Source organism: Anopheles arabiensis, chromosome X (genome assembly GCF_016920715.1).
Source record: "Anopheles arabiensis isolate DONGOLA chromosome X, AaraD3, whole genome shotgun sequence".
Lineage (NCBI taxonomy): Eukaryota > Metazoa > Arthropoda > Insecta > Diptera > Culicidae > Anopheles > Anopheles arabiensis.
The window spans coordinates 17,458,889-17,480,576 of record NC_053519.1 but is presented as its reverse complement, the minus strand read 5'-3'; the positions used below and the strand labels follow the sequence as shown (position 1 = coordinate 17,480,576).

The window sequence follows — 21,688 nt, the reverse complement described above, 5'->3', positions numbered from 1 at the left end:
CCACAGCGGAGATATACGCGTGTACACCAATTCTGCTGCTGCTCTGGCCATTCAAACGCCTGGTCACACAAACACACCGAAACCTACCTTCCCCTACCACTGAGCAAGCACGATTTACTAGGCCTGTGCCTTTACTACTACCACACCAAGTGTGTCGCTATCGCTAAGTGGAGTACCAACAACCACCAACCGGACTAAATGGCAAATCAAATTCGATACTCACCGATCGCAGGAAAAGGTGTTCTCGTTTTTTGTGCTACTCTTAGTGGTAACACACCACACACACACACATGCACACACTGCGTCTAGAAATTACCAAACCGTGGAGAGGGAAAGAGAACAAATCTACTGCCGGCACTTCGGCGAACCCATCAAGCGTGGCGGAAGAAGGCAAAAGAATCGCAAAGCAAAGCACCTTCGACTGAGGCTTAAAGGATATGATAGAGTTTTGTTGTTCTTTTGAAGATGGTTAAAAGCAAGCAGCAGCAACAATAAACCCCCAGCTGTAATTTTGAATCCAGTGTGACGGCGGATGGAATTAATCTTGGCAGTAAATATTTATAGCCTTTCAGAATTGGCGGCCAATGAGTTGAATGTTATATCGTGTTATTCTCCTACAGCAATTTTTATTGTTTATTGTTGCTGATTAATGTTGTTTGAGAATAACGGAGCATTACATATTTGCTCTGTATGTGTGCCAAGTGCCATTCTAACTGTCTGTTTGCGACCGCCTCGCACCGTATGCGAAACGTTTGCAAACGAAAGACTTCAGACGCGAAAGCGACGAACCGCCCGAGAAGAAACCATGACACAACACACGTTTCATTGAATTGTGAGTACTGCATTGGTTCGATTCGGGTTTTTTTTTTTCAATTAAATTGCAACCGCTGGCGGCCACCCGTACCTGTCACAACGTGACCGATCGCTAACCGTCTTTAAACTTCATTTACATCCACCATCCGTTCTGGTTTGAGTTTGCAACCCCGCTTTGGGGCAATTTTCATCCAAACACTGCCTTCACGCTGGCTGCTACTAATTGGCCAGCAGCAGCATTATCGCCTGCAGTAATGTGGTAGTGCCTGGTGGCAAAACCCCACAAGTTTTACCAATTGATGAGCAAGTCGGTATTAGTCGGAGAGGTTGGACACGAGCGATCACACGCAAACACACAACACAAAAACACCGCAAAACCAAACCTTGCAGCTTGGTGTCGGTTTTCAGATCCTCTCGCAGGAGGGTGGACGGTAAACAGCAAACAGACGGACAGAGTAAGAGAGAGTGAGCGAAAAGCATGACAACGGTTTGGCGACTGCTTTTCTTTATGTAATTTGAGGTTCGGTGCGATTCGAAGCATTGAAATTGGATTCACGTTGCACAATTTTGCACAACGCAGTACAGTAAAATGGCGCCTGCTGCATAGCCCTCGCTAGTGCTCATTGCTGTGGCACATAAAACCCCGTGCGAGATACTCAACCCTCCCCCCGGGTGCGAAGAGAACAGCAACAGCAACAGGGGGCAACGGAAAGCGTGCAGCAACAACTTTCACTTTCACAGCTGCGCTTTTTTTCTCTTCTTTTTCGTGGGTTCGGCTTTCGGCTCTTCGGAGCAAGTTTTTTTGAAGAAGCATTAGAAGTACGAAACAGAGGGAGAGATAGACAAGCACATAGGGAAGAGGAGGGAGTGGATGTGCTTCAGGGGTGAACGTTTTTCATCTCTCCTGCCCTCTCTCAATGCATACCAATCAACGCTTTATCGGGGCATCGAAATCGGCAGCGTTTAATTATTGTTTTCACCATCAAAAAAGTAAAAAAAAAAACACTCACACACCAGCACCCAAGTACGGTATACACTCCGAAAGCAAAAGTACGTGTGAAGGCATTCATTAATTGAATACCGTGTTGGGGCCGGGGAATCGGGAGCCGACCTATGCTTAATCACATTTTTCACAGTGCCCTCAGCACACGCTCATAATAATAGAAAACTGATTCCCTTAGTAATAGTGTGTGAAACCCCTTCCCTCCGGCCCCTCTATCACTGCCTCATTGGGAAGAGTTAAATTGTGCGAAACAGGAAAATTAAAACCACACCAAAAAACGGCTGCTTTTCCTCGTTCACTTATTAATAATATGCGAAAACAGTTCCCCGCAACTGAAACGCACGCTCTTCCGGACGTTACGCAAAATTCTCAAGCATCTCTGCCCGTCCATCCCGACCCGTCCGCCGAGAGAAGTGCAGCTGCTGTGAAGGGGAGCACTCCCTGCTGCCACTCTCCAAAGGTGTACATGCATTTGGTACAGTTTGCCGTGTGAAGCATGGTTTTCGTTCAGGGTGGGTTACTTTCGTTTATACGCAATGTATGCATGTATGGATATGTGCATGTGTGTGGATCTTAAAATGTAACCCCTTTCGGTTGCAGGAACAGGAAAGAACCCGTGAGACCCAAACAAACAAAAAAACACCCCAAGTGAACGAACGACTTCGATGCGAGAAACGAAACCAAAAAGTTCGTCGCTTTGCCAGCGCATTGAAGTCTTTCATATTTCACCTCAGTAGGCAGGTTCAAAGGTGGTGAATTTTGGTTTTTTTTTTGCGCCATTGTTGTGCCGGAAAGGGGGTTCGCAAATTGGTAGCATAAGAAGATCCGCTAAAATCCGGGACACATTCCGCTGTGCGTTCGTTTCACTGGTCTGGTTGAAATTAGCTAACCGCACGACTGCACTGCACAGGACGCTCATTTCCTGCATCGTGTTCCAGGCCCGTGGAGCCGCTCGCTGCCAACGTCTCAGGCTGCTTTCGATTTCGATTACGCGCGCTGATTATCGGTTTCGGGCCGCTGCCGCCGTAATTATAAAATCTTGTTCCATTTGGGTTGCTGCCGTTTTTTTTTGCTGCCCCATTTTTTATGCGTCTCAAATAATTTTCGCACCTTCGTATTCATCATACGTATTAGCACGCTTCAATTGAAACCCGCGTCTTTACATCGGAATTACACAAGTGCAAACACACACACACATACACACATATAGGTGTACATTTTAGAGAGAAAGGTACGTTGAAGCTTTTTTGTGAGTGTCTGACGTGTCTATTTTTGCAAATCGTGTACTCCGTCACTGACACAGGTGGTGCAGGTGAGAACCGGCCAATGTTATGTAGGGCAATTGATAATCGAATTGTTGCAACTCGTGATGCGCACTCGTTATGATGACGATCGAGCAAACGCAATAGCAACAAACAACAACAACAAAAAACGGAGAAAGAAACATGCCACGAGAGGGTCCGTGGGTCTGCGTTGCGCAATCGAAAGCGAAGGGTTTTGGGTTTTTTTTTTTTTCGTTTCTGCAGCAAAACCATTAGAAACACCCGTGTGCTTTCACTCGGTTCGAGCGGCATTACTTGTACGTAGCTTGTTGTGGTTATGTGAAGTGTGTTTTATATTGTATTTCTAACACAAATCTGAGTAAGAAAAATGTGCAAAGTCTTATAAAAATCGAAGAAGCAAAGCGCTCTTTTTTTTCGTTTTACGAGCGTTTCAAAGATGAAGCCTTGACTTGCACTTGCACATCACGCTCCAGTATTGTCCTTCGCTGTCGCTGCGCTGATGACTTAGCTGATGATTATCTTCTTTTCGTGACGCTGATCTTGGCGAATACGACCAATCGAATCGATGATTAAAATCTTAATCTATCGTAACGAAAAAAAAACACACGAACGAACGTCTCTCGAAAGGCCGGTAACCTCCCCAGCACGCAATCGAGCTTTTTTTTTGATGATGGAGCCTGCTTCAAATGAACGATATTGCTTCATTATACCAAATACCGGCAGCCAGATCGGTAAAGGGTCATTTTCGGTAGCGTACCGGCTACTTCCATTCCAACCTCTAGGGCCACAGGCAGAAGAGGAAGAAGAGCGTTCGCTTTCCTAACAATTGACAGATTGCCGACCCTCCAATTTGCATGCACAGTGCACACACCGTGGAAGGAGGAATGCCGAGACCCCATTATTAAATACGCCAGCCTGAGGTGCTGTAGGAGCGGCGTTGGGAACAGGCAGCCACCTGCAGCCAGGCCACCGTGGGGCCACAAGGAATCCCCAGGAGCCCGAAGAACGGGGTCAAACGACGGTCGAAATTATACATTCGAGGGACATCCACACCCACGCCCCGCTTGCGCATTGTCTGCCGGACGCTGTGGTGGGAAAAAGAAGAAGAAGAAGAAGAAGAAGAAGAAGAAGAAGAAGAAGAAGAAGAAGAAGAAGAAGAAGAAGAAGAAGAAGAAGAAGAAGAAGAAGAAGCAAGACGAAGCCACAAAGGCCTCAAGAAAGCACTCGATTGGGAGGGGGCGTTAAAATCTAACGGTTTCTGTACCTCCCTTCACTGCGGTGCATCCAATTTCTCCGGCAGGAGTTTTCTCCCCGAGCAGAGGTTTTTCGGTGTGTGTGTGCGTGTGAAAAAAACGGGCGAGAATGTGATGACATGTCGCCAAAGGAATGATGTCGCGCGCGGACCGCGCGTTCGACCCGCTTATTGACGGGTGCGTTTCTCTTTTAGAGTGGCGCAAAACTGATGCCCGGCATGATTCTGCGCAATTTACCTTGTGCGTGCCTTATGGGCTGGGTTTTGCTTCTTTTCATTATTTATTTATTTTATTTATTTTTTGCGTTGGCAACCTTATTCCGTGTAATTTATTCGGCGCGCTATTCTCGTTCATGGCACGGTGGGGTTTTTTTTTTTGTTTTGTTTGCTCGTGCCAGAATCGGACCACTGCACAGCGGTCAGCTAATTAATTGAAGAGAAGAGCTTTCAAAAGAATCCTCCCAGCTCCCTTTCGACTGGCCAATCGAAATCCGTGTTCCGGGCCAAAATGTGTGTGCGCAACACCATGGCCGCCAAACAACGCGCGAGTGCAACACGCCGGGCTGCACAAAAACAAAAGCGTGGTGGTGAAAATGTTGACAACGGGGGTTGCCACAGCAAAATGTCACTCGTCACTCGGGATCGGATGGAAACGCGCACTGACGAAATGCAAAGGAGAGGACAAAAAAAAAACAACCGCCAGGCAACACTAACTACCACCCATTGCCATTCCTACCTACCCGCTTAGCATCTCATTATTTTTCTTGCGGTTTACGGATTTTTGCATTTTTCCACCTGCAGGCGGGGGTTGGAGTGGGTGGGAAAACAAGCGGCGAGGCGACCGTGATGGTGATGCAACTGATGCGTATCACAGTGTACAGTGTGTGTGTGTGTGTGTGTGTGTGTGTGTGTGTGTGTGTGTGTGTGTGTGTGTGTGTGTGTGTGTGTGTGTGTGTGTGTGTGTGTGTGTGTGTGTGTGTGTGTGTGTGTGTGTGTGTGTGTGTGTGGACGCGAAAGGTCAACGCAATGTGTGCGCGACACACGAGAGAAAAGAAGCAAAAGGCCATCTCGTGTCGGGGTCGGTTTAATCAAAAAGTGATTAGCATGTGTGTTTCCCTCCGAAAATCCATCCACACGCATCTCTGACAGTAACCTTTGTATGTGTGTGTGTGTGTGTGTGTGTGTGTGTGTGTGTGTGTGTGTGTGTGTGTGTGTGTGTGTGTGTGTGTGTGTGTGTGTGTGTGTGTGTGTGTGTGTGAATTTGTGTGTGAAAGGGTTCTTTTTTCGGTGGATGATGCTGCTGCTGGCTCACACATTTATTTTTTAATTTATGATTGAAGCGTCTTAGATGGATGGTTCAATAGCCAAGGCACGCACACGGCAACAAGCCTCTTAAGTGTGGTGTTGCTAGTTAGAAACAACTCAAGGTCTGTGCTGCGACTCTGTGTGTGTCTGGTAAAGATGGTCGTGAACATATAATTAGCATCAACTGATTAATTCCATTTCACACACTGGCCCGACCCCTGTGTGCATTATTAGTCACTCTTTATTTGTGGTCACTTTTTAATATTTCGCACAAACCACACACCCATTATCGGATGCAAACATGTTGTTCCTTTTTGGGAGTTGATTTTTTTGTTTACCTTAAAATTCGGACTCAGCGTAAATCCTCCCACTAAACTAGATCCGAACTCACGACCTGCAGCGTGAGAGACTGATTACGTTACGATGGTGCTACGTGAGCAGCTGGAAGCGGTGTGCGTTAAGAGTCCAATTTAATAACAATGTGTTGCTCTCTCAACAATGTAACGACCGAGTCGGGACGCGTAAATTTCAAACCAAAGTAGCGGTTGTGGTTCGAAATCCCTTTGAAACACACAACACCTTCCTGTGGGTGGCTGATGTACGCCTGATAATAATAATACCTATTACCGCTGCACTTAAAAAGATGCATTCTCCCATGCGCGATCGGGAAAACAGACTCCCCATAATCGTTCAAGATAGACCCCCGCGCAAACAAAAGAGTACGCGGAAACGATCTTTGAGAGAAAGAGAGAAAGAGAGAGAGGTCTTCAATTAAACCTTCATTTCACATGCATACACACGCACGCACACACACACATACACGATGGCGGCTCATCATCGTCTGGCAAAACCATTTTCCATTCCAATTTGGATATGGCTCTGTTTGTACCGATCGAGGCCTCGAAAGGAAACAAGAAAACAAAACCCACGTTGAAAAGGAAAATGATTTATTATAGCTGAAGGATAGCTCTCTTTCTCTCTTTCCTTCTCTCTCTCTCTCTCTCTTCCCTTCTTTTAGCTCTCTCTCTCTCTCTTTGTCTTTTACATTTCCTCGTCGAATGTTTGCGAGCGTCATCTTCACACATGCTCTCGCGCACGAAAACGAAACTTGGCGTGTTTGGAAAATCTGTTTTTCATGGCCGAAGCCGCCGGCAACAACAAAATTGCAATGCTGCGTTTGCAACCACATTCCCAATCCCCTCCTCTCCCTTTCGTGACGAAGCGTTTATCACGCCACATGCTATGTGCCCCGTGTTATCGCACGCTGCACGTCCCGCCCCTCGGGTTTGCCCGATTATATTCGATGCAAATGAAGAAATCGATTTCCATTTCTCGCTGCGCCGCGGGAGCGGAAGGACCGGCATATGGGAAAGCACATAACACACGTAACGCCCGCCCTTCCTACCGCGCCGACACGCTCTACATCCTCACGGGCCGTTTGCGGTGCGGGCCCTGCGTTTTTTTTTTATATTGCCACCCATCGCGGAGGCTGCGCGCGAGAAAGCTTTGCTGGCGGCGGAAGCATGCGGCATGCGGGAGATGACGTCCGAGCTGCAAGCGGCGGCGACTTTCAGTTTCACTTGCGAAGTTGCGCTCCCAACGAACGATCACACACACACACACACATACAGACATACACAAGCAGCCCTGTTGGAGTCTCTGTTTCCGTCCCGCGCCGACAACCAGAGCCCTAGCGAGGTTACGTTCGTCGTTCCGGATGGGATTATTGAATTGGGTACTATTGATTTTATTGCCCCGCTCTCAGGGCGGTCCTGCTCGGCGGCTACCATTCGTGAGGGCCGGGTGTGCGGTACGGAAAATGAAGGAACAACAAGGGCAACACAAGAAACGTAAGCACAGACCCACATAAGCGCTCAAACCTGCATAACAATAAACTTGTTGCAATCAAGTAAACGGCGAAGAATTTGAACCGGATGGTTGCGCGAGTTGGTTGGGTTTGTGTGTGTGTGGGAGAGTGAGTGCACGCAAATTAAATTCGATTAATTATTTATGCACGCTCGCTCATAAAGTGAAAGTGTGCAACCATTGTTTTTCGTTGGAGAAGGTTAGTGGCCGAAAACGTTCGACAAAAACGCTTTATAATTACCGCGCAGACCAAATTTGGAACCTATTCTGGTGTCACGTAGCTAGTAAACGAAAGTAAGTACTGTGCGAGTGTCATACCTTATCCTCCGAGGTGGCCTGGTTTGCGCTTGTTTGGTCGCTAAGTCTGTCTGTGGCCGATGTAGATAAAGGGAAGCAGCTTATTGCCCCAGTTGGTCACGAGAAATATGTTTAACTGCTTTTGTTTTTTTTTTCGTTATTTAAATGCCCTCAAAAAGGTTTGATTATTTCATCCTTCCGAGAAACGTAAATGTGTCAAGGGGGGGGGGGGGGGATATGCAATCTAAAAGAAACAACTGAAGGTTGGTGTTTTGGTAAAAAGGTTAGGAAAGAGCTTGTGTGATACATTTTAATCCTTTAACCTTTCCTTCTACCCCCACTGGACCGATACACCAGCCTGTCCCAATGCACAGCAAAAAGCAAAAAGTTTGGGAATGGATATTTCTGTTCTGTTTTTTTTCAGATTTGTTTTGAACACCTTCAGGTCCCGTGAAAAAAGGTGAAATAACCAACGCCGAACCGTGGGCGACTCGTTTGTTGCAGCTTGACCAAACTAACAAAAAAACACACACTCACACACACCCATTTGTTACCATCGCCGATCGGCGGAAAGTTGAATGAATCTTCCACCGGCGCTCGCAGGGTTCGCCGCCGGCATACCGTTGAAGTCACCTTTTCACCTGGCCGTACAACATTCGCTCTGAGCTCATCGGATGTGCATGTAGGCCCGGCGGCGAAGGAGGGGGGAGGAGGCCAATGAACCAGCATTCAGCGCTGCCTTACGCAACCTCACATTTGGGGATGGGTAAAGGAGATTTCAATGCGTTTCAAAACACGAACCTTCCTGGGAGGATGTTTTATATTGTGTTTTTTTTTTTTCTTCTCCTTATTGATGACGACGATTACGCCTTCTGCGAATTTTCTAGGTTCTAGTGTGCGGTGTTGCCCAATTTGAAGGGTTTTATGTTATTTGGCAAAAAAACCTGATTTAAATTATTACTTAGTAGATTAGCATTGGTCGGGATTATAGTATGCTACCATAGTAGGTAAAGCGGCCATTTTTCAATCCCATGTCTCTCGTTAAAAAAGATGATCGTCTTCCCAGAATATTTTGCACTCGTATTTGATTTCTTTTTTTTTTTTTGTATGCATATTGTAAGTTACTGTCCAATTTATTAACGTACCGATTCTGTCGTTTGCTCTCTTTTCTCTTCCAGTGTGTGGTCCTCCGGCAGTGCCAGCGAATGCGCGGGTTTACACGGAGAAGGCGACCGACGGCAGCGGAGGGCTCAAGTCGGCCCGGTACGATTGCGATCCCGGCTACGAGCTGTTCGGGTCGGAGACGATCCGCTGCGACCCGGTGAAAGGATGGGACCGCGAGCTGCCATTTTGTGGTAAGTGTTGAACCCCTTTTTGTGACCTGGTACCGACAGGCCCACTTTCCAATTTAGCACATTCCACTGACCGGGGGAGGGCGCTAATTGACTAGCGCGCTCTCGTCCGAACGCGCACAAGCATCTGACTCACCTGAGCCTCGCAACTCCCATTTAGGTACCAATGTGGCATACCGGAAGCCGGTGAACCAGTCGTCGGCGACGCGGGCCGGACCGGCCGGGTACGCGAACGATGGCAAACCGGGCAACCAGAATCCGGACGGGCAAGAGTGCTCGGAAACGCAGAAGGAGGTGTCCCCGTGGTGGCGGGTAGATCTGCTCACGCCGGAAGCGGTGCGAGTGGTGCGGATTACGACGCGCGGCTGCTGCGGCCACCAGCCGCTGCAGGATCTGGAGATCCGTGTCGGCAACAGCAGTAGCGATCTGCAGCGGAATCCGCTGTGCGCCTGGTACCCGGGCACGGTCGACGAGGGCACGACCAAATCGTTCACTTGCGCCCGGCCCCTAATCGGCCAGTACGTGACGGTGCAGCTGGTCGGCGTGGAGAGCAGCCTCAGCCTGTGCGAGGTGGAGGTGTTTTCCAACGACGAGTTCTCGTCGGACCGGTGCGCCTCGCCGAACCTAAGCGTGGAGACCGTGCTGACGACGTTCGCGAAAACGTGCTACGAGTTCCACATTACGCGCGGCGAAAGCTTCGACAAGGCGCGGGCTGTCTGCAAATCGCACGGTAGGTCCCGCACGCTCGATCGAACCCCTTACGTTTGGTCCTTACGAATTACTCTCTTTTCTCACCCTCACACTGGCAGGTGGCGATCTGATACACGACTTCCGTGGCGTCACCACCGACTACATCATCTCGGAGCTGGAGCGGCGCAAGACCGACCTTCGGACGCAGCTCGTGTGGATCGGGGCGCAAAAGGAGCCGGGCATTACGTCACGCACCTGGAAGTGGGTTAACGGTAAGCCCGAGGCTTTGCAAACTTGGCAAAACAAACGCAAAGCAAAATCTACCGGCCGGTAGGGGGTCAGTGTCGATAATTAACAGCGGGCCGGCGGTGGCATCATCATTTGCACACAATCGTACAATCGCACGGAGCGGTTCGTGCGATGTCATCGGTTATCAAACGTAGCGGTCAGCGCTGAATGACGGGAGGGAAAATCTATCGGCTGCGAATGGCAACGCACGCGGCCGATGCAAATCCGACCTGAAGGGCCAACATTCTCACGGCCTGCTGCAGGGCACAGCATACAGTCATAATTGGCCATTTTATGGTGCTTTCATTTTCAACTGCATCCCCGCAAGTGCGCGTACGGGACAATGGTGAGAACCGAAAACTAAAAAAGAAACAATAGGCAAACGTTTTCTAACTGCTGCTGATTGCGGTGATGATGAATGTGGTACAGGGACACCTGTTTGTAAGCATTTATCAATCACAAACTGGGGGGGGGATATTTCAAATGTTAGTACTTCCCTTTCGTATCGTGCACCATTCCCGCTCGGCGTTGTCATACCATTTTGAAATACATGACGCTAATGCCGTTTAAACACCGCTTAATTCTTGGAACACTACAGCTAACTTCATTTTGTTCAGCGCTACAGATCTCAAGGAGAAGATGAGCAGTTAGTTTCTCTTCTTCATGTTTGGGGCAATAACTTCAGTCAGTCTAGGCTTGCCATAGACGGTTATCTACATGTCTTGTATAGTGATGTGCTCTCTGTTGCGCACCCATGACTTCGATCCGACTCCGACTCCGACTATTGTAAGTCCGATTCAGACTCCAGAAAAATCGGAATCACTAGTTCCGTCCAGAGTCGGAGTAGTCCAGAGTCGCCCGGAGTCGGAATCATCCGGAGTTGTCCTTATTATCAAGCATTCCATTTCGTTTATGTTGTTTGTCTCCCACTTTGCGCTAGCACTTCGTCTACAGGGCTATGTTTTGAAATCCAACTCCAGCCGACTTCGGAAGTCTCTGACTCCGGACGTCTCCGACTCCAGACAACTTTAAAAGACTCCCGACGACTCCGGGCCTCTCCGGACTACTCCGGACGACTCCGGACGACTCCGGACGACTCGAGACTACTCCGGACGACTCCGGGCGACTTCGGATGACTCAGGACGTCTCCAGACGATGCCGAACAACTCCGGATGACTTCAGACAATTCCGCATCACTCCGGACGATTCCGACCTATAATCGTAGTCAGTCGTATCTTCCGAATACGGTTCCGAAATTATCGAAGTCGGATCTGAGTCGACTCCGGATTTTTGCCAGCTAGTCTTGTGGTAACTAGTGATTTACCCATCACTAGTCTTGGGTATAGGGAGCCCTCTCTTTCTTTCTTGTAGCGAGTCCTCCATAGTCCTTCTACACATACAAAATCAACAATTCTTCCGTTCATCTACCTCCAGATCCTGCCCAAGACAGGTTCCTCCAATTTTGGAGATGGTCTATGTCTTAGAGACATAAGTGCTAATTTCGTACCCATCGGAAAAGTTATACTTTCGTAAATGCTTCGAAATTGCGTGAAAGATTGCTGTGAAATCTTTCCTATACAATCGAAAAGAATTTGAAGGGGAAAAAAGCCACATCAACCAATTTGTATCGAAAAGTGATGAGACGAAATGTCGGTCTAAACAGGCGTTTTAGACTTATAAGTACCACGCAGTTGTTATTAAATGTTATTATATCGTGCAAGTCGACGACTACACTTCGGCACAAGTTATGATACCAACTGTATGGAACTTCTTTAGACTACTTCAAAAGTGTGTTCCGTTCCTAAAAGTGGAATGAATTGAGTTTGTAAGCCAGTAGATGGTTGCACGATCAAATCATTAGTTTTCTCGATACACTGCAATTAGAGATTCTTTGTCGTCTACTCGATCCCTTAGTAAACTTCAGCTGCTTAGGAGAGTCGCAGGCCAATGCTGTTTATTTCATAACCGCCCGCCAAGATCTAAGTTGGTTAATATACGATAGTCTGCAGAGAAATTTGAGTCTTGAATATCTTTTTCTAGCGCCAACGTCCAATGACTCAGACCTACGGTAGTATCAAAAAGGTCCTCTCTACCTATACTTGAAGTAACTTTAGTCATTCCGGTATCCAGAAGATGCCAAGAGAACTTAACAGAGCTGCTGTTCTGCCATCTGGGGAGGTTGTTCTAGCGACAGCGATCCCTTGTTTCTTCGTTTCGTTATCCATGCTACATTACGCTCATCTCACGGCATCTTCGCTTCACAAATCAACAGGCGACACGGTACTGAAGCCAACCTGGGGCAAGGATCAGCCGAACAACTACAACGGCGAGCAGAACTGCGTCGTGCTAGACGGCGGTCGCAGCTGGCTGTGGAACGATGTGGGCTGCAATCTCGACTACCTCAACTACATCTGCCAGCATAATCCGCTATCGTGCGGTTCGCCGGAAGCGCTGGTCAACACGACCATCGTCGGGCGGAACTATACCGTGGGTGCGAACATTACCTACCAGTGCCCGGTCGGCCATTCGCTGATCGGTGTCGAGATGCGAACCTGCCAGCAGAACGGTGTCTGGAGCGGCACTCCACCGGCCTGTAAATGTGAGTCGAAGCGCTTGTAGGGAGGTAGGCGGTTTTGTTTAACGCACTTTTTTGTTTGTTTCCCCACAGACGTCGACTGTGGTCCGCTGCCGGAGATTGAGCACGGTGGCATCATACTGTCGGAGCAGCGCACCAGCTTCGGCGTGCAGGCCTCGTACACCTGTCACGAGAACTACACGCTGATCGGTAACGAGAATCGGACGTGCCAGGCGAGCGGTTGGTCCGGCACGCAGCCCAAATGTCTAATCGACTGGTGTCCGGAACCGCCGCCGATTCAGGGCGGCCGGATCAAGGTGTCGGGCCGGCGGGCCGGTTCCACCGCCCTGTACACCTGCGACTATGGCTTCGTGCTTATCGGCGAGCCGGTCCTGTCGTGCGGGCTGGGCGGCAACTGGACCGGCAAGATACCGGTCTGCCGGTACGTGGACTGTGGCATGCCTGCTCGTCCCGACCGGGGCAACATGCTGCTGCTGAACGATTCCACCACCGTCGGTTCGGTGGTGCGCTACTTCTGCGACGACGACTACTGGCTGGTCGGGCCGCAGGAGCTCTACTGCACGAAGGATGGCAAGTGGTCCGGCAGTGCGCCCGCCTGTGAACGTAAGTAGCTCGCTGCTGAAGCATCGCTCCTCTCTGCATCCCGTCTCTACAGCTCTTCCGTTTTTCACTCAGTGATCACCTGCGAGACGCCCCACGTGCCGCCCGGTTCGTACGTGATCGGGTACGACTACAACATCCACTCTTCGATCCAGTACCACTGCGATCCGGGGCACATACTGCGTGGCGAGGATACGCTCACCTGCCTGGAGTCGGGTCAGTGGAGCGGCGATGCGCCCGATTGCGAGTACGTCGACTGCGGCCCGCTCACGCCTATTCCGTTCGGGTCGCACCGCTACACGCAGAACACCACGTTCCTCGGGTCGGAGGTTGTCTACTCGTGCGCCAACTCGCACCGGCTGGCCGGCGTGAACCGGCGCCTCTGTCTCGACACCGGCCTGTGGAGCGAGACGGCACCGCGCTGCGAGGAGATCCGCTGCACCGAGCCGACCCTGACGCCGCACAGCTTCGTCAGCGTGACCGGCAACGATCGCATGTACGGCCGCACGCTGATCCGCACTTCGGACGCGACGGTCAGCGGTGCCCAGACGTTCCGCGTCGGTGCGCTTGCCAAGTATCGGTGCGAGCGCGGCTACAAGATCGTTGGCGAGGCGCTGATCACCTGCGAGGAGAACGGGCTGTGGAGTGGCGAAATACCGGAGTGTGTCTGTAAGTACTAGGGCCAATTCAGGCGATTTACATCATTACTAGGTTTGACTTCTTTCTATGAGATCGTCAATCAGTTCGTTCGCAAAAAAAACTTAACCAATGCGGAAGATCTTTCGTTCTTTAGTTTAGTTTAGTTTAGTTTAGTTCTCATTTTGTATGGATAGTTTACAAAACCATTCCCTTTCTGAATCAATGATTCTGAATCTCGATTCCAAAGATTCATGAATTTAAAGAATCATCAAACTCAAAGATTCTGGGATCTCCAAAGATTCATGGCTCTCAAAAGATTCACGAATCCCTCGGGACACATAAATCTCCATGGATTCATAGAGCTTGAGCTTTTCATTCTTCTTCTTATTGTTGGAGTGACAACCTACGTAATCATGCCAGCCTATACAGGCTTTCGTGATTTATTGGCAAGTACCACGCAGCCGGATAGTTTGTTTTACTACTGGAGACGGTCCATGCGAGGCTTGAACCCACTGAACAAGCATGTGTTAGGCGGAATCGAGCCAATTCAATATTTTGATATATTCATGAATCTCTAGAGATATATGGATTTTAATGGATTTATGAATCTTTAGAGATACATGAATCCTTGGTAATTCATTAATCCTTGGAGATTCATGAATCTTTAGAGACTCATGAATCTTTGAAGAGTCGATTCTAGATTCGAATCACTCATGACTAAAGATTCATATGAATGATTCTCAACGAAAGATTGATGAAACCCAACACTACTGTTAATCATACATTAGTTTATCCGTTCGTTTGAGCGTTCAACAGCCTTGAAGGCGAACTGAACGAATGGATAAGTTTTCGTTCTAAATTCTTCACATCTCCAAACTCTCACCCAGAGGCGGATTTTTCTGCAAGCGAACTGAGCAGCCGCTGGGAGCCCCGAACTAAGCCTCCACATGTTAGTTCGCTTTTATAAGCGATTCATATTTTTTTTATTGTTGCTCATATGAACGGAAAACTAAATCTTTCTCAAATTAGTACATTCTTACAAGTATGTGTGTGGAATGTGTTGTTAACGTTTATTGCAATCAAAAGTTTTTACAAACTTTTGAGATATTTTTTGAAGGCATAGAAAAAATTGACATACTTTTGCATTATTCCATATAAGCAATGAAATCTCTCATGACGATAAAACTTGAAAAAGCTCCTGGGACTTCGTCGATAGTTTCGATTGCAAGGACAACAAGTCTACAAATACGCAAGTAAAGGATAATCATTGTATGCCATTTTTATGAATCAGTGAAACAGCAAATCAGACAAAGTTTGTCCAGTGGCTTTCACCTTTCATATACATCAGAGAAATCAAACTGATGGCCCGAGGGCCAAATTTGGCCCACGAAGTCCTTTGGTTTGGCCCGTGACCGCTTGAGCCTAAATTTATTTGTAGAAGCATTTCTGTTTCTATAGTACATGTCAGCCAATTCCGCACTCCTCAAATATGAAGAGATTTTCAACTTCGCAGGTTGCTATATGAATTGTCAGACCATGCATCGTCATAAAACTGCATGTATACATAAAAAATATAAGAATTGCAATAACTGTTGTAGTCATAGAAGGAATATCAAACATAGTTATTTTGATGAGACTGAGCTTTCAATTCCGCACAATTTTAGTAAAATGGTTAAAAAATCAATGTAAATTATGTTATACCCTTTCCGAAGATTAAATTTGTTAGCAACAAGTATTTGATGAACAATTGAACAAACAAACTCACGATTTAGTTTCAACCTCATACAAAATCGTGAATGTCTTACTCATATGTATGTAGTTTAGGAACATTCCTTTTTTTTGTTAAGCCATCAATCAAGGTACTTGGCGACCAATGAAGCCATTTTTAAAAGACTTGTACCAAGTAACAAAATCACTCAGCCAATAGGAATTAAAAACGCAAGCTCTCACACTTTTTTGGCTTATTGTTTTGAAAAAGATCGAACCTATATTTACTATTTCTGCAAAATGTTTAGAAATCAGATGAAATCAGATGTCAGCACAAACACGTGTTACTTTTGATAGAATGTTACAAACGATCTCAAGCTTTCCATCAGTCATCCTGCCGAGACCAATGTGATTAGATAAACTACAGGTGGGCTTATGACTCTGATTTTGGTCGCTTTAATGAATGAAGATTTCTATGGAGATTGACAGAAAGCGAATAATCGGTACTAAGGACTTGTATGACACCTTGCCCTCCTCTGTAAAATGAAGATCTCAACTGGACTGAACGACCTGTTGTAATTTATGGTCTTTAGACAGCATCAAAAGCAAGAATTCGCTATTTAATTTCAGCTCAAAAATATTGATAATCAAAATGACACCAATATCAAATTTACTTTACAAAATTTACTGCTCTGTATTGAAACTAACGCTTTAGTCATGGCCAGTTTTTGCACATTATGTTTGCGTACTGAATCTTGTTAGATACCATAAAACTATGCAAATGCTGCAAATATCAGAGGCCTATGATCAATTGAATATAATCTGCTACAGCATTTTTTTTTTTGCTATTTTTTTTACACCAATGATTTAAATTTTGTAACGTAACTATCATCCCAAAATGAAATCAAACGATCTGCTATCGATTTGATATTTGTATTATATAATATCATGCAAAGACTGGGCTGCGGCCCGTGCTACTATTTTCAGTGACATTTTAGCCCACGGGGTCAAATGAGTTTGAGATCACTATACATAATTGAGTTCAAACATGTACAGGCGTCCCCCCGAGTTACAACTTCCTCGAGTAACGATGATTCGCAGATACGACGATTTTGATTTTGACAGTTAAAAATTACTATTGAGAATAAATTAATGTATTTGTTTTTAATTTCTGAGCTCATAAACGTTGCAAACACATTTCCACAGATTCTAAAACTACCTGGTCTTGAATATCTATATCGTGTAAACGGCTTTTGGAGGAAAATTAATACATTATATTCACAGATATTCGACATACGACTATTTCCGACTACGACTACGGCCCTAGGGCATTTTTTCGGTCCCAAATACAGTCGTATCTCGGGGGACACCTGTACTGAAAATTGTGTAGTTGTGTAAATTATTTACACATACAAAACTAAAAGGGCAAAATTGGGTTTTGTTGTTATGCTTTCCAAAAATGCCTTTTGTGTGTACTACTGATCTGGTGTCCAACCTGTGGTACGTGTGGCGTCAACAGAAGTGGTTCACGATAAAATAAAACCTTAATACGATACATATCGTGGATAAGAGACAAATGAGGCTAATTGGCCCAAAGTCTCTATAAAAATAAAGAAAAAAAAATACAGTGCATTTGTTTTCCCACAATGAAGATTCAACTTTCAACAGGGACGCCTGTAGTATAATTTAAACATAATTTTGATTAACACCATTGAACAAAGTCTATAACATAGATAGATAGATAGATTTGGGCCACGGCATATGTATTTTCAAAGCCAAGTGTTTCACGAACCTAAAAAGGTTGGAGAGCACTGCGCTAGACCCATTGTCAGGTTTTTACAGTGGTCTAATTGGGCAACTGAATCAAGAAAGACCATCTAGATCAGTACTGAAATTTGGAAAGTATGGAGTTTTACTAACGAAACTTTTTCATTTCATTGTTTGATTCATTTTCATATAAAAGACACTTATCTTTAAAAAAAAATGACCAAATGCGGATTGGTTATGAAAGGCTTCTGTAGAAAATGAAAATTTACTTACACCAAATACTAGTATTTGAATATAGTTTGGAAATATTTGCACTACCGGAAACAACGATGATGGACGTACTAAAAATATGCAAAATACTTAAGCTGATTCTTCGAAGACTTTAGATATCATTAAAATAATTCAATAACTGCCATATAAACGGACAGAAAAGAATGAATCCCCAACGAATGCAGGATTATGTATTTGGTATTCGCAAAAAGATATTCCTACAAAATACGAACAGTGTACTATTTGTTGCTATTGGTACATTTTGGGGACTTTTAAGGAATCTAAGGGTCCCATTTTGTTCGCCCACTTAGGGTCCCGAGATGGATAAATCCGCCTCTGCTCTCACTGATTATCTTCTCATCCCCTTCCAACAGACGTTGACTGCGAGATGCCACAGAATGTTACGCACGGCAAGGTGACGCTGGCCACCAACGCAACCTACTACGGTGCGGCAGCACTGTACGAGTGCGACGGCAACTTCAAGCTGGACGGTGTGTCACGCCGGCTCTGCCTCGAGGACGGCACCTGGAGTCACGAGACGCCCGCGTGCGTCGAAATCACGTGCAACGAGATGAACGTGTCGGATGCGCTGCTGGTCAGCTACGGCAGCCGGCGGGTGGGCGTGCAGGCCGAGTTCAGCTGCAGCAAGGGCCGGTACATGGTCGGGAACGGAACGCGCACGTGCCTGCCGACCGGGCACTGGTCGGGCAGGAATCCAGTGTGCAAGCGTAAGTAGTGCACGGGGCGTAGTCTTGCCAGGTGGAGGAGTGTTTCACGCGCGTGCTTTTTGTCTGTTGCAGTGATCGACTGTGGCCGGCCGGCGGACATCGAGAATGGACGGGTCATCGTGGTAAACGAATCGACCGTGTACGGCGGTTCGGCGGAATATCACTGCGTGCCGCACTATAATCGTATCGGGCCCTACCTGCGCAAATGTATGGACGATGGCAAATGGAGTGGCGAGGAGCCACGGTGTGAATGTAAGTGTTTGTTTTTGCTCTTGTGCAACTTTTTTATGCTAAACTGATGAAACGAGATTTGTTTAACTCTCTCTCTCTCTCTCTCTCTCTCTCTCTCTCTCTCTCTCTCTCTCTCTCTCTCTCTCTCTCTCTCTCTCTCTTTCTTTTCCAGTGATCGTAAACGATGCGCAGGAGACGAACAGTCTCGGCACCGGGATCGCGATCGGTGCCGCCATCATCGTCATCCTGCTCATCCTGATCGGCGTGCTGTTTCTGCACCGCAACAAGGCGCGCCCGGTGAAGAACACCGAGAACGTGCAGGCGGCCGAACACAAGGAGGACCAGAATGCGGCCGTCATGTCGTACTCGAGCCTGGAGAACGGGCGGCACAACTTCGATCTCACCAACCGGGGCGGCGGGCTGGTCACGTTCAACACGTTCCACCAGTCCGGGGCGGGGCACCATCCGCCCCCGCCGAGCCAGCTGACGCACCACAACAACAACAACCATCTTAGCAGTAGCAACAACAACACTGCCAGCTCGCGCACCGGCAGCGAGAACATCTACGACCAAATACCGAGCGAACAGTTCTACGACGCGCCGTACGAGATGCGGACGAACGAGGAGGTGTACGAGCCGGAACCGACCAGCCGCGGCAACATCATCACCATCAATGGCGTGAGCGTCCGGTGAACGGTCCGCCGCCCGCTGGGCCTTCCCTCGCCCGCAGAGTTCCTTGAGCAGAAGAAGAGAAGAAACACCTGAAGAAGCAGGCGACGAACCCTTTAAATCCTTTTGTAGTTTTTTTTAAAGGGAGAGAACATTTAATGAGCATCAAGACAACAACGGCGCGGTTGTTGAGACTGACTGTTTGAACTAAATAGTGCGTGTGCGCGAATGTGAGTGTGTGCGTATGTGTGAGTATGTGTGCGCCAATAGATCTTCCCAGAGGAAGCAAACTAAACGCAACGTGGGCGCGTGACCTTACGTTGCTGCGCAGCCGTAATGAAAATAGAAACGCGCACAGCATGCTGCACACGGTGTCGGATTGTTTTTTGTTGTTGTGTTGTTGTCGGGAAATGCGCGGGTGCGCCCGACCTGAGCTAAGTATGATAGCGCCGAGACAAAGATTAAGCAAAACCAAGCGAGGCGGACGGGAATTTAGATAGACCGCGTGTCAAGGAGCGGAAACCAATTTTATAATCGAAATCTAAAACTGCCGACAAACCGGGGTCTGGTAGCGGGTGAGAAGGAAGAAGCAAACTTAAAAAAGAGTAGATAGGCGCATTAGTACGCGCACAAGTGTATATAGAACTTTCCACTTTTCTTTCCATTTTACTTTGCCCGAGCCGGTAAGCCGACGAATCCTAAAATAAAGACAAACGGAAAACATATATCTTAGCGGCCTAGCTGTAGGACCAGTTTCTGAGGTGCGGCGGGAGCCGTAACGCACGTTCGCACCATTCGCATCCCCCAGCCACCCCTTTTCAACCCACAATGTTGCACCGAGTATTGTTGTATGATACGTTTTTATTTCCTTTGTAAATAACCGAGCAAAGCTTTCCCAAAACTAAAACTAAACCATACAAAAAAACGGTAACGAAAAAGAACCAACAAACCAACCCACAAACTGTTCCGAACAGAGTGCGATGAATATTGAATATTATGCTTTTTTAACGATAACGGGTGTTTGCATATCGACTAAATTTCAACGCATGCTTAAGCACAGTCAGTCCGAAACGAGCAGAATGCTGCACACGAAGCACTCCCTGTAGTGTACCCTACCCCATAAAGCATGTTACCTAACCAGTAGCTTCTTTGGAACGTAAAAATCTCTTTTGAAGCGTTAAAAACCCTTCAGCCTGCATTGAGCGATCGTTGCACACGGCTAGCTGGTGCGTTCCGGGTCCACGGAAAAGTTTTGCAACCGAACCACGCGCGTTTTCTTGACCGACTCGCGACAGATCGGACACACCTGGCGCTGATCGAGCCAGTGCAGTATGCACTGCCAGCAGAACAGGTGGCCGCACTGCGTCACGGTGATGGCCTGCGCCGTGTCCATGCAGAGCGCACAGTTGCGCCCGGGAAGCGGCCCCGACGCCGTCCGGCTCCTGTCCGCCGACCGTACCAACGGGGCGACCACCTTTGCCTGGCTCGGTTGCGACCGGTACTGCTGGTAGCGAGCGGCAAGCGCTAGCACGAGCTGGGTGAGTGTCACGTACCCCAACACCTTATATCCGTAGACGGAATGGTCCTCCTTGAGCCAGTTGCGTATCAGCACCTGCAGCCCGGGTGTTACGGGTAAAAGAAAGAGACAAAGTAAGGCGGGCGGTAAAGCACGGTAGAACAAACTTACAAACTTAAGAAGCTTACATAGTTTATGCCGGTCAAGCGCTTCGAGATGTGATACTTTCCGCCGTGGATGTAGAACAGGCTGGTGTGGAAGCCGCGCACGTACGGGACCACCACGCGCAGCGTGTCAATCAGCTTGTGTAGGCCGGTCTTGACCGACTCGAGCAGCTCCTCGCTCCGATCGATCTCGGTCTGCAGGTAGGTCAGCACCCGGTCGACCACATGCTCCCCGCCGTACTCGAGCAGGATGGCGAGCAGCTGCAGGGCCTTATTCGGCAGCATCACGTAGTTCGCGTCCACCTGTATGATGCCGGTGTACTCTTCGCCCAGCGTCTGCAGATTGTGCAGGATGGCGTAATGGTGGTAGAGCACCTCCGCCACCAGCTTGCACAGCGCATTGTACCGGAACCAGTGCCGCTGGCTGAGCAGCAGCAGCACCTCGCTCAGTGCCGCCCGAACGTACTCGATGTGTTCCTGGTCCTTCTGCACGGTGCGTATAATCTCCGCCTGGCCAGCATTTGCGTGAAACAGCGACATTATTGTAGGAATGGGTGTGTTTCGTTGGTAAATCGCGCGTTCGGCATACTTTTCGCTGGGGCAAACGACCGATGTAAACAAACGCGCAAGTAAACACAGCACAGCCGAGAGC

At 47.8% G+C, this 21,688-nt stretch overlaps 2 protein-coding genes across 8 annotated transcripts in view; one reads left to right on the top strand and one right to left on the bottom strand.

Moving 5' to 3' along the window:
- Positions 1 to 20,370, top strand: part of LOC120906311 (sushi, von Willebrand factor type A, EGF and pentraxin domain-containing protein 1) — a 27,744-nt gene extending 7,374 nt beyond the window's left edge. For all 7 annotated transcript variants that reach the window (XM_040317879.1, XM_040317877.1, XM_040317881.1 and 4 more), the window contains exons 3-11: positions 8,998 to 9,174; positions 9,332 to 9,901; positions 9,981 to 10,133; positions 12,422 to 12,748; positions 12,818 to 13,348; positions 13,421 to 14,014; positions 18,103 to 18,456; positions 18,529 to 18,708; positions 18,860 to 20,370. In XM_040317879.1, coding sequence (XP_040173813.1) covers positions 8,998 to 9,174; positions 9,332 to 9,901; positions 9,981 to 10,133; positions 12,422 to 12,748; positions 12,818 to 13,348; positions 13,421 to 14,014; positions 18,103 to 18,456; positions 18,529 to 18,708; positions 18,860 to 19,380 — 3,407 coding nt within the window. In that variant the 3' untranslated portion in view covers positions 19,381 to 20,370. The remainder of the gene's footprint in view (positions 1 to 8,997; positions 9,175 to 9,331; positions 9,902 to 9,980; positions 10,134 to 12,421; positions 12,749 to 12,817; positions 13,349 to 13,420; positions 14,015 to 18,102; positions 18,457 to 18,528; positions 18,709 to 18,859) is intronic.
- Positions 20,200 to 21,688, bottom strand: LOC120906312 (peroxisome biogenesis factor 10). The gene is made up of 2 exons (XM_040317885.1): positions 21,061 to 21,688; positions 20,200 to 20,968 (listed from the first exon to the last, which is right to left on the bottom strand). Exons 1-2 carry the CDS (start codon positions 21,574 to 21,576, stop codon positions 20,576 to 20,578), a joined length of 909 nt encoding a protein of 302 aa, XP_040173819.1. The 5' UTR covers positions 21,577 to 21,688; the 3' UTR covers positions 20,200 to 20,575.

What these genes read in the sequence shown, in the direction of transcription:
- LOC120906312 (XM_040317885.1), bottom strand. Translation starts at nt 21,576, where the DNA reads ATGTCGCTGTTTCACGCAAATGCTGGCCAGGCGGAGATTATACGCACC. An exon ending in GCTTGACCGGCATAAACTAT is followed by an intron (nt 20,969 to 21,060) that starts GTAAGCTTCTTA and finishes CCCGGGCTGCAG; the next exon opens with GTGCTGATACGCAACTGGCT.